The 13,094-nt window shown below is 45.3% G+C and overlaps 1 protein-coding gene across 1 annotated transcript in view; it reads right to left on the minus strand.

The window, feature by feature from the left end:
• The window catches only part of LCT (lactase), a 50,599-nt gene that overhangs the window by 19,272 nt on the left and 18,233 nt on the right, over positions 1-13,094 (minus strand). Inside the window, exons 5-7 of the mRNA XM_053918621.1 lie at positions 12,335-12,413; positions 8,365-9,088; positions 1,552-2,197 (exon numbers count right to left, since the gene is read on the minus strand). Of these exons, the coding sequence (XP_053774596.1) occupies positions 1,552-2,197; positions 8,365-9,088; positions 12,335-12,413 (1,449 nt within the window). The remainder of the gene's footprint in view (positions 1-1,551; positions 2,198-8,364; positions 9,089-12,334; positions 12,414-13,094) is intronic.

A 13,094-nucleotide genomic window follows, 5' to 3' on the forward strand; every position in this document is an offset into this window, starting at 1 on the left:
TAAATGTAATTAAGCTAAGGATGTCACAATGAGATCATCCTGGATTGACCAGGTGGGCCCTAAATCCAATGACCAGCATCCTTATGGAGACATAGAGGAGATCGGAGTGATGCAGCCACAAGCCATGGAATGCCTGGATGTCAACAGAGGCTGAAGGAAGCAAGGATGCATTCTCCCCTGGAGCCTTTGGAAGAAGAGCACTTTCACTGACATCTTGATTTCAGACTTCTGGACCCCAGAATTGTGAGAAAGTAAAGACAGTCTGGCAAGTCAACCAAGAGCCAGAGGTAAAATAAGGCAATGGTTGTGGCCTCTAACTGGGAGTCCACGAAGTATTAAGCTTTGTTTTTATCAGGTCACACAGCCTCTCAGCAAACATCGGTTGTATAAAAGGTAGGAAAAGTCCCTACTCATTCACTCAGTAAGTAATTCAGTAAGCATCTCCTTTGTGTCCAGGCTGTGCCAGGCTCTGGCAACATAAAGAGGAATAAAAAGCCTCGTAGGTTAGAGGGTGGGGTGAAGAGCTGAGCCAGAAATAGAAAGGCCTGTGGTTCTGCTCACAGGATGTTCTGGCACATCATTTAGCATCTCAGGGCAGCAGGAAAGTATCTGTCCCTATGCACTGCATACAGCTGTGCCAAGGCTCACTTGAGGTCAGGTCTTACACGGATTCCAAGATTATGAAGATTATAGAATCATAAGCTGGATGCTGAGAAGAGTACAAGTGAAGAATAAGAGAGGGAGTCTGATCTCCCCTCAGTGGGTTGTGCCCTGCAGCGCCAGGGCAAGTATCACTTATCAACTCTTTCTCTCTGAGTCTAGACAAGACCTTGAAATAGACCTCTTCTCTTCATAGACGTCTAGGCAGAAAGCTAGCCACTCTCAACTGATTAGGACTGACATATGAGATAAAACCTAATTGCCATTCTTTTTTACTTGGAATAGAATGACATGTGAAACAGTATGTTATGTAAGAATGAGACTGTAGATACGACTGTAGATTCTTTATAGCCAGTTAAAGGAGATGAACTCTTTTCTCCGGTGTGGCTGGGGCAACAAAAGGAGGCTCAGTGGGTTGGAGTCCCATCTTCAGTCCTCTCACACCATCCTGTAATGCCATTATCACCCTGTGTTGCAGTTTTCTGTCCTTGGCCCTCTGCAGACTGTGAGTACCCGATGGCAAAAGACATTTTTTATTCACAATTGTACCCCTACTGTCTTACACAATGTCTGGCACATAATAGGCAGCTAATAAATATCTGTTAAGTAAGTGCATTAAAAGATGGTGAGGCTTGATGAGTGATAGGACTCAGATGGGCGGAACTGAGAAGGCAGGCATTCTAGGGACTAAGCATGTAGGAGCAAAGAAAGACTTGGGGCCTTTGAGGGGGAGAGTTAGGAGGCTGATGTGAAGGACTTGTGCTCTTATTACCAATATTACTTTTTAGCTTCATTTACTTGGGAGACTGTCTTTGTCCCATAAAACAAAACTGTGAAGACTTTAAGAATTACCGCCCATCTTTCAGCCACCAGCATATCCACTGTTCTTACCCTTGAGTACTTCATTGATATATTGATTGAAGTAGTCTACTCTCAGGGAATCATCAAGGAGATTTTCACTTTCCCCTATGGGCATGCCATTCCCAGCCAGGTAGATTGGAACTTTTCCTCTTGTGTATTCCAAGGATATAAACCGCAACAGTCTCCTTATACCCCAGGGAACCACGTGAATCCAAGGGGATGAAGTCCGGGGCCAAGCAGGGTCCACGTGCTGGGAGAAGCCACCAATGGTATCATAGCTGGGGATGCAGGTGTCTTGCCGGGCCTTGCTGATTAGGCGGGAAGTATAATGGGACAGACCCAGAAAATCAGCAGAGCCTTTCAGGAGCTGCTTCTCTGCTTCGGTGAATTCAGGGAGCTGGGCCACAGGACTGCGGCACTGCTTGTTTATCTGTTGAATCTGGGCTCTCAGGGCAGCTGGGTAGTCTCCATCCACAAAGATAGGGTGTGCAAACCAGCCCAGCATAAAGTGCAGGAAGCGTTCAGCAGCTCCTAGGTCCTCAGGCCTCCCTGGGGATAGGGGTTCTGCCCAGTCTGAGTTCAGCACAATGCCCACACGCCCCTGCTGCTGTGGCCGATGGTGGCTGTTGTAGAGGTGCCAAGCTCTGGCATGAGCCTTGAGGACCAAGTGAGCCACCTTGTGAAAAAGAAGAAGAAGCCAATAGCAAGTCAACAACAGCAATGTCAACAAATTAACACCAGTGTCAACAATATCAGCAAGTTAATAACAGCAACACTGAAAATGTCAACATTAACACTAATACCAACACTGTCAGAAATTACCAACAAGTTACTACCAATGTCAAAAACGTCAACAAGGTAAGCATATCAACAAGAAGTTAAGACGGATGCTAACAGTGTCAATGAGTCAACAATTTAGACAGTGCTGACATCAATGACATCAGCACCAGTGCCCCTAACGTGGACAACAATGTCAACAAGTCTACACCACCACCGAGAGGTTAATAGCAACAGTTTCAACAGTCGTATTAACAGTAACAATTGTTAATGAATTCTCTCATGTAATCCTCACAACAACCTATGTGACAAGTACATTTATTATTATTGCTATACAGGTGTGGGAAACAAGACCCGGAGAGGGGACATGCAAGCAGTCTGATCCCAGGCCTGTATTGTCACCCACAATGTTACTCTGCCTCTGTTCCCAATAAGTATTTGACTAATTAGTCAACAACTAATGGGGAATGGACATCATTTTAGTTAGTACACAAAGAAGGGCACAATTCTCCTAGACTACCTCTCTTCTTTCTATTAATAAAATCTAAGAAGAAACACCATGACCAGGAATCTACGTAGTCTTATAAAAATCAACAGCTTTCCTTGGTGGAGCACCCTGAGAAAACGAGCAAGAGCAGAGTGTCTGGAGTAGAACAAGCCTAGACTTAAATCTCAACTCTGTCACTAACTTGCTCATTAAACTCAAACCATCTTGTGTTTCAACTTCAGCTCCCTAGTCTGCAAGAGGCAGGTAATTATGGATCCATAAAGGAGGATTAAGTGAGGGAGGGCACACAAAGCACCAAGCAGAAGAGAACTCGCCACTGCGCAGCTCCCTTTCCTTTTTTATCATCTCAAGATGATGACACTTTTCAAGAATTTCATATCAAAAGATGCCCAGGAAGTGAAACTCCTGAGTGCTTCTCATGTCCCAAATGTTAGTGCTTCACTGTCCTAAACTCCAGCAGTAAACCGTGGCTATTCCCAAAAGGTAGGGAACCGTGGCTATTCCCAAAATGCTTCTCTTCTAGACCAGTCAATGACAGTTCAGGTGCTCAGGGAATATGAGACGGCCATCAGAAACGGTCATTGTGAGTGTTATAACAGGGAAAATTAATAACAACATGTCAAGTAAAAAATGCTCACTACGGTGATTATGATTTTCCACAACGCAGGCTCGTTGATTGTAACAAATGTGCCATGTTGATTATGGAAGAGGCTACGCATGTATAGGGGTAACAGGTACATGTACTTTCCATTCAGTTTTGCTATGAACCTGAAAATACTCTAAAAAATAAAAAATAAAGTCTATTTTTATTTTTTTACATTTTTTATTTATTGATTTTAGAGAAAGAGAGGAAGGAAGAGAGAGAGGGAGAGATAGAGAGAAATAGAGAAGGAAACATCCATTTGTTCTCCCACTTACTTATGCATTAATTGGTTGATGCTTGTATGCGCCCTGACTGGGGATTGAACCTGCAACCTTGGCATATTGGGACAATGCTCTAACCAACTGAGCTACCTGGCCAGGGCAGAATGAATAAAGTCTAGTTTTAGAAACTGGTACTAAATTAAGTGTACACTGTGATTACACTATGAATGCATGGAAGCCAAGGCTGGAAGACACATGAGAGAAACCTTTTCTTTGAAATTTGTCTTTAATGGTATTATAACATTTTAACTAATGAGTTAGAGAATGAATGAAGTAGAGAAGTGAAGTGGGTTTTCTCTGTTTGAAGTCTCTGTAGAAAAATCTCAGGAACATGTTGTGGGGATGAGGAGCCTAAGGAGAATCCAGCAAAGCTATCATTTAGAATCAAAAGACAGATAAATAGCTTCACAAAGAAAAGGCCAATGAAGTTCATCACCACCAAACTAGTATTACAAAAACTGTTATGTTTAAGAAGAAGAAAATATATATATATATATATATATATATATATATATATATATATATGAATAATAAAATGGCAATAACTACATACCTATCAATAATTACCTTAAATATAAGTGAATTATAAGTAAAATAAATGCTCCCATCAAAAGACATAGGGTGGCTGGATGGATAAGAAAATAAGACCCAAGTGTCCATCAATAGATGACTGGATAACAACATGTGGCACATATACACAATAAAATATTACTCGGCCACAAAAAAAGAATGAAGTCCTACCATTTGCAACAACATGGATGGACATAGAGGGTATTATGCTGAATGATTTGTCAGACAAAGGCAAACACCATATGATTCCACTTATATGTGGAATCTAAAAAAACAAAACAGAAACAAACTCATAGCTACAGAGAAGAAACATGGTTGCCAGGTGGGAGGGGTGTTGGGGGTCTGGGTGGAAAAGGTGAAGAGATTAAGAAGTACAAATTGACTTCAGGCATAGGTAAACATGTCTTACCTCCTCACACAACTACAATAAAAATTATAACTAGACTACAAAACATATATCACCCAGAATTGTCAGAAAATCAAGCTGTATGGAAGTCCAACAAACAACGATTTAAAGAAGCCATTCATCCAGACAGGTAGGAGGGGCAGAGATGTGGAGATGTGGAATAGGCGGTCCCACAACCACATGTGGTGGATAAAAATCAGGAGGGATACCTCGGGAGGGAGGGATGCCAGCCCCAGAACAAACCACCCGGCCCAGGATTCCAGTGCCAGGAAAATAAGGCCCTATAATTTTGGACTGTAAAAACCAGTGGGGGTTGGAGTGGCAGAAGAAACAGAGGGATTCTCAGGAGACTGCTATTACAGGGCCCACAGTGGACTTAGGACTTATGCAGACTAATGATCTCTGGGCTTCAGCACCAAGCAACAGCTGGAAGGGCACCCGTGGCATATGGGGAGAAACTGAAGTGACTGGCAACTGGGGAGCACCAGGAGACAGCGTTCTCCTGGGCAAAACTTCAGAGGCCAGGCAGTGGCATTGTCCCCTCTCTGAGCTCTCCCCCACACAGAGTCAGAGAGTGGTGACACGTGTTGCCCCGCCCTGGCGAGGAGTCAGTCTCCACCACATACAGCTTACAAGTGCACTTTTCTACAATAGGCCAAATTACTAAGACAGGGAGTGAAGACAGCTCCATCTAATGCACAGAAACAAACACAGGGAGGCTGCCAAGTTGAGGATACAAAGAAATATGGCCCAAATGAGAGAACAGAACAAAACTCCAGAAAAAGAAGTAAATGAAATGGAGATAAGCATCCTATCAGATGCAGAGTTCAAAACACTGTTTATCAGCATGCTTGAGGAACTGATTGGATACTTGAACAGCGTAAAAAGGATCCAGGCAGAAATGAAGGTTGCATTAAGTAAAATAAAGAAAAATGTACATGGAATCAACAATGGAGGGGATAAAGCCATGACTGAAATCAATGATTTGAACATAAGGAGGAAAAAAGCATTCAATCAGAATAGCAAGAAGAAAAAAGAATTCAAAAAAACAAGGATAGGCTAAGGAGCCTCTGGGACATCTTTAAACATTCCAGCATCTGAATCATTGGGGAGCCAGAAGGAGAAGAGGAAGAACAAGAAGTTGAAAACGTATTTGAAAAAACAATGAAGGAGAACTTCCTTTATTTGGTGAATGAAATAGACATATAAGTCCAGGAAGCACAGAGACTCCCAAACAAGTTGGACCCAAAGAGGACCACACCAAGACACATCATAATTAAAATGCCAAAGGTTAAAAATAAAGAGAGAATCTTAAAAGCAGCAAGAGGAAAGCAGATAGTTACCTGGAAAAGAGTTCCCATAAGACTGTCTAGCTGATTTGCAGGCTAGAATGGACTGGCAAGAAGTATTCAAAGTGATAAAAAGCAAGGACCTACAACCTAGATCACTCTATCCAGCAAAGCTATCATTTAGAATGGAAGGGCAGATAAAGTGCCTCCCAGACAAGATAAAGCTAAAGGAATTCATCATCACCAAGCCATTATTATATGAAATGCTAAAGGGAGTTATATAAGAAAAAGAAGATCAAAACTATGAACATTAAAATGGCAATAGATTCACAACTACCAACAACTGAATCTAAAAAAACTAAGCAAACAAGCAGAACAGGAACAGAATCATAGATATGGAGATCATTTGGAGGGTTATCGGTTGGGAGAGGGAAGGGGAAGAATGGGGGAAAAGGTGCTGGGATTAAGAAGTACAAATTGGTAGGTACAAAATAGACAGGGGGATGTTAAACAGTATAGGAAATGGAGTAGCCAAGGAACTTATACGCACGACTCATGGACAGGAACTAAGGGGGGGATTGTTTGAGGTAATGGGGGTACAGGGTGAAGGGGGGCAAAGGGAGAAAAATTGGAACAACTGTAATAGCATAATCAATAACATATTTTTTTTTAGTTATATTACTTAAAAAAAAAAGTACAAATTGGCCCTGGCCAGGTAACTTAGTTGGGCCAAATGTCATCTCAATATGCCAAGGTTGTGGGTTCAATCCCTGGTCTCTCTCCCCCTTCCTCTCTCTAAAAATCAATAAATAAAAATTTTTCAAAACATTTAAAAAAAGAAGTACAAATTGGCAGTTACAAAATAGTCATGGGGATGCAAAATACAGCATAGGGAATATAGTGAATGATATTATAATGACTATGCATGGTCTTGGGGGGAGTAGACATGGGGGAGATCACTTGTAAGTTATACAAATGTCTAACCACTATGCTGTACACCTGAAACTATATAACACTGAATGCCAACTGTAAATGAAAAAAATTTTTGATTAAAAAAAGAAGCCTAAGGAGAAAACGCTTGTATGAGTTTCTCAACAAGCAGATAAACCTTCCTTTTTCTGAAGTGTGCCTCTCTTCCTTGTGTGCTCACTTGCTGAACATGAGCAGAATGGAAATCTTGACTTAAGTGCTGTAGTTTTTGGCATTTTGTTGAGTCATTTATTCATAGTACTCCAGCTCCCTCTAACTGGATGTTTTGATTCTCCAGGTTCCTTACATGTGTTAGTATCATCGTCCCCCAAATGTTTTAACATCTCAGGGGCCTGGGCTGCGTGTCCTCCTTAACACCCAGCATGGGGTACAGTCAATCCTCATTTTGGAGCAAAGTGCAAAGTGTGGCAGGGGAAAGCCAGACTAACACGTCCATCCTGAAGAATGCTGCCAGGGAAAGCTGGTGGGTTTTCTGGGAGATTTCGAAAAAAAAGGAAAACGATGGAAGGAAGCTGTAAGAATCCACGTTAATTTTATCTTCATTATACACATCTCCTTCTTGTTGAAATGATACCCTGACAGCTCTCTGGAAAGACAACCCGTTCCCCCAACCTGCCCCGCCCCACTTCCCAGCCTCTCAGCCAGTGTGCTGAGGGATAGAGCTGGGACCTGTACCAGACAGTGCCCCACAGTCCCCTACCATAGATCAGTGATTGGTTTAGGGGGCACACGTGACCCACAATGAGACCAGGAGACACAGGCAGAATTTGCTGGGGGTGACAGAGGCCAGCTTTCTCTCCCACTGGCCTTACCATATGCGAGCAGGGCTGCTGCCATCTGGCCACCAGGTAGCCCAAGAATAACGCCAACGAGAGGAGCAAGAGAAGAAAAACTGGGTCCTGGCAACATCGTTTGTGGTGTGATCAAGCTCTACTCTGATTACGTAAAACCAAGACTTTTCAATTTCCTGAACTCATAAATTCCCGATCTGCTTAATTAAATTTGGATTGGGTTTCTGTCACTTGCAGCTGAGAGTCCTGGATGACACAGGAAAATTGTTCCAGAGTCAAGTAGACTTGGGCTCACATTCTTGGGCTTCAAACTAACCCACTAGTGATATCATCGTAACCAAGCTGTTTCTCCTCCTGGGCCCCAATTCCCCCATCCATCAGTGCTGTTCTGAGGATGTAATAACTATTTTTAAAGGGCCAGCACGATATTTGGACAAAATTAAGTGATCGACCATTTATGGTCCTCTCCTTCCTCTGATCTTTAAAAAACAAAATGTAAACACTTGCTGATGGGAAGATAAAATGACTTTCTTCCAGCCAAATGTCCTATCTCTTGCAACGAGTAGGAGCTGCGAAGATGAGAAATACCTTAAAGGAGGCCACCCCTGGGTCGGAGATGCCCGGTGCGTGTTGGCCAGTGCCGTAGCCAGCATAGCTCATCACCCACGGCTCGTGGAAGGTCACCCAGAGCTTCACACGGTCCCCAAAGGTGGAGAAGCAGAAAGCTGCATAGTCCAGGAAGGCATCCACCACACTCTCATTCTGCCACCCTCCTTGATCCTGCAGGGCCTGGGGCAGGTCCCAGTGGAACAGCGTGGCCATGGGCTCGATGTGCGAATCCAGCAGGCTATTGATCAACTTGTTGTAGTAGGCGACACCCCGGAGGTTGGGGCTGCGTCCATGCCCAGTGGGGAAGATGCGGGACCAGGAGATGGAGAATTTATAGACCTGGGCCCGGAGGCCACGTAGCAGGGAGACATCAGAGTCCACCTTGTGGTAACTGTCACTGGCCACACCTGGTGTTGCTTGGCCCTTGGTGGCCTTCTGGAGTCCAGGTCGGTCCCAGACACTTGGCCCTCTTCCGTCCTCAGCCCAGCCTCCTTCCACGTGAAAAGCTCCTGTGGAGACGCCCCAGAGGAAGCCTTCAGGAAAAACATCCCACAGGAAGGCATCCCGTTCTGCCTTGGACTGGTTAGCAAATGTTTCCCAGACTCTGTGGTAGGCAGGGCTGGACGGTGCGGAACCCACTGCAGTCTGGAAGTCCTGCTGCTCGGCAGCCTGAAGGGTCAGGCTGTCAGTCAGAGAATAAGACCTGCCGTGGGATTGAAGTGACATAAAAGGACATAAGTAGTAATGACTCTGAGTTACAAATGCCCCCAGGCTGATGAACAGTGACATGTTTAATCAGTAAGATTCCAGAAACACTGAGTGGAAAGCCACATCTACAGAGTCACAGGCAGGAAGTGACTGGGGGATGGGAAATTATTACCATCACCCCTCCCTAGCTGAGTTATCATCGCTCCGGCAGGAGTGCGAGCTCGCTGCCAGTGCTGTTCCCCAAGTCAGCCCACCCTGAGTCCTGCTGTCAGTTTCGATGCCGTGCTTTTTTCCTCTTATAATTTCCTCCTCTTATAATTGATTGCTTATAAAGTATAGCTGAGAATAGTGTTGACTTCGATTTATTGAGCTGTAGTTCTGTGCTGGCTGCTGTGATAAAAATGTATGTATATTATCTCACTCAATGTTCATAGTAAATTTATGAGATAAGTACTATAATTATTTATCTTCATCCCACAGAGGAAACTGAGACTTAAAGAAATGAGTAACTCAGCGTCAGGAGCCAGCAGCTATTTGCCAGCTGGTACAGAAATGTTTCCGTAACTGAACGGCTGGTGCAGCTCTGCTGCCGTGCCCCGGTTAAAGATCCACACCAGCCGCAAGCTCTCTTCTTCTTCACGCTGCCTGGAGGTGAACATACCGCAGCCCAGCCTCCTTCCAGGTTAAAGGCTCCCGTGGAGGCACCCAGAGGAAGACATGAGGAAAAACGCCTTGCAGGAAAGGTCCCTTTCTGCCTTGGACTGGTTAGCAAAGGTTTCCCGTGCTGGACGACGAGCCAGACGCCTTGTTAAGGGTGACAAAGCCACAAGATAGGGGCCTGGATTCCCGATGATTATACCCACTGTCCATCCCAGACTTTATTATGTAAGTGATCTCGTATCATGTTTTTTAAGGAAAACTTCTCCTGGATCACATAGCTTGCAGATGGTACAGCACAGTCTGTACTTTCAAACACGCATCACTACGTCCATGCATGGATATATAGATGTCCATAGGTATTTTGTTATGCTTTATTTCAGAAATAAATATATCTGAAATAAAATATATAAACATGTTCTCGGTTTTTTGGAAAATGCTTGTTTTTTAATGTTTCAAATCAAACCTCTAAACTGATTTCCCAACCTATGAGTCATGTCCTGCAGCAGTTCCGCCGGCAGAGGGCAGCTTTGCGGGAGGGAGGGCCCAGGCGGGCGCGTCTGGTCGGGAGAGGGGAACACACCTGGCGGAAATGGGGTGGGGAGGGGATGACACTTATACTAGGCTGGCCCAGATGAAGAACTGGTAGAAGTGACGGGGGTGCTGCAGAGGGACCTGCCTCCCATGAAGGGAAGCCTGGGCCTTCCCGACCTAAGCACCGTCTGTTTTATGAAGGATCATCCACATTTGCTAGGAAAGTGGTGAGGGAAAACGATGACCTGCAGTAGTGAGTTGTCCAAAACATACGCATGACTCTGGAACACAGCAGGGACACTGGTGACGCCCACTCCGTGCACAGCCTTGCTGCTCTGACCCTGACTGTCCTAGCCTGGGTGAAAAGAGGTCCTGAGGAAATAAATAAGCTGCCCCTGGATAAAACAGAACCTGCCCTGAAAACCTTGGAACTGGGAGTCCTGGGTTTGCCTAGCTTGGGAAGAGATTTAGCACACAAAGCCTCAGTCTCTGTCTGCCCAGCCCCTCCACTGTCCCTCCTTCAGCTGACCCTGCCCCCACTGCAAGCCACCTCAGAACATCTCAGATAAGCCTCTTCTCCCTCCTCTGGGGAGCAGCGCTGAGTTTCAGGCCACAGTCTTGTGTTAGAGTCACTTCTGGGCTCTCTGTCTCACCTCTGAGGTCTAAAATTCTCAGGTGAGAAAACAAAATTAGGCCTCCTGGAAGCCCTTTCACCTGCCCCTGCACGTGGCAGGATCTCCATCAACACCTCCCCCCACCCCCCGCCCCCCCACCCCACGGTGGTCAGTTGAACATTAGCCAATGGTACCTTCCCTTCAGGCAAATTACCAAAAGATCAAGGGCTCAGAGAACCTTGGAAATGGTGTCGTGTATCATCTCGTGGTTTTATAATCACTAAGCTCTCGAGGGACCCCTTTTATTATGACGCTTGAGTTTTACTTTCTGAAAAGGCATAGCCCAGCACTCCTCAGCTGACGCCAAGCGTGGTCAGGGAGCAGTTCTGACCTATTTGCTCATCACACTGTTCATACTCCCAGCACAAAGCTTGCCATGTAGCAGCCACTCAGGGCCCGTGGTCCCGAATGCTGACTTGGAGTGACAGGACTTGAGTTGACAGGAGTAAATGACAGAAGGAGCTACAATGCAGGATAGCCAAGAGCTGGGAGAGGAAAAGTACAAAGAAGGGGAGGCGACTGAAGTTTATGACCTCGGACAGAGCCTTGCTGAGGTGAACAACAAAGCGAGCTCTAGCTGAAGTTCTGGGCAGCCAACTGGCTGCCTCCGCTGGCCTTCATTGCTCCTTCATACAGGGTGCCTGGGCTCCCATGGGTGACATACCCCCATGCAGTGCTGGGGGTGCCGGGGAACTCCCAGTGCTGGTTTCCACACTGTCCTTTTCTCGCTCACTCAAGAAGCACATTGGGATATGAATGGGCGAGAGTCCGATATTTACGGGGATAACCTCAAATCTGCTCTTTTTTTAAGTATGTCATTTACATATGTGGATGCTTTAGTCGTTTGTTAAGAAGTTATTTACAACCCCGCCATAAATAAAAATCTCTGTTCTGAGAACACCACGGAGTTAGGCTTCTGCCCCGCTTTCCTATCTGCACCGTCTGCTCAGAGGAAGACATTTCACGCTGTACGTGAGGAAACGTGCAGAGGACTCACCCTACTTACTCATATCGAGCAGCCACAGTGGGACGGTCAGATCTATCTTTACCCCAGCTTGCTCTGCCACAAACTCACAGGTTCTTAAACTAGAAGGCAGGGGTTCAAATCCCAGCTCCACCAGGTGTGTGAACTGCAAGGTGGCTGAATGACAGGTGAGAGTGCCAGAACCATGTTGCACCCACAGTAAGACTCAGGAGAAATAGGCTCTCCCTGCTTTTCCCTCTGGGCCTTCATCTCTCTTCTCTAGAATGTCTCGATGAACTCCCTGGCCTGAGAGGCAGATGACAGCAGTCTCCTGAGATTACGCGTGTGAAAGAACAGCAGAGTATTCTGCAAATATCAACCATTGGTAGCTTGACAAGACATCTAATCTTACCTTTTCTTGGAATCTGATGAACAGTTCAAGAATATGTTAACATCAAACCCAATGGTGAACACTTGCTCTGTACTGATGGCTGTAAGAGAAGACGTTTAATTAACTCTACCTGAAGCCCAACAGACAATGCACATGATTGCAGCCAATAGTCTTCCTCACCTTACACAACACTCCTAACCTCCAAGCAACGGCTCTAAGTCCCTCTGGAAAATTCCATGGGCGAAGCATTTAAGGAAGTCAGAAGCAGTTTCTACCTTCTTATGACTCAGAACGGTGGTTCTCCAACTGTGCGCACCAGCAGCAGCTGCAGAGCTTATTAAGCATGGATGGCTGGGCCCCCTCCAGAGTTTCCAATCAGTTTCTGATCTGAGGGGGACTTGAGAAAGGGAATGCCCGGGCGATGCTGCTGTGGCTGGTCTGGGGACCACACACAGAGAACAATTCGTTTAGAAGAAATCAAATATCAGAAGGGTGGATTTTTTTAAAAAATTGTAGTAAACTACACATTAAACATAAAATCCACCACTTTAACCGTTTAGAAAGGGATGGAATTTAGGAACAGAAGTTGTTATGCCATGAAAGGTGAGTTAGGGTAGGGGCTATTAAGTGGCATCTATGGACAAGTTTCATGGCGTCTGTGAAACCAGCTCAGCACTGGTTACAAGTGACCTGTCCCATACTCTGACCTTTCAGGGTGACCGGACTGGATATCAGGGCACCAGAAACGTGCCCCTTGGCCCCTTCCTGCAGAGTGTCTAGT

Source organism: Desmodus rotundus, chromosome 2 (genome assembly GCF_022682495.2).
Source record: "Desmodus rotundus isolate HL8 chromosome 2, HLdesRot8A.1, whole genome shotgun sequence".
NCBI lineage: Eukaryota > Metazoa > Chordata > Mammalia > Chiroptera > Phyllostomidae > Desmodus > Desmodus rotundus.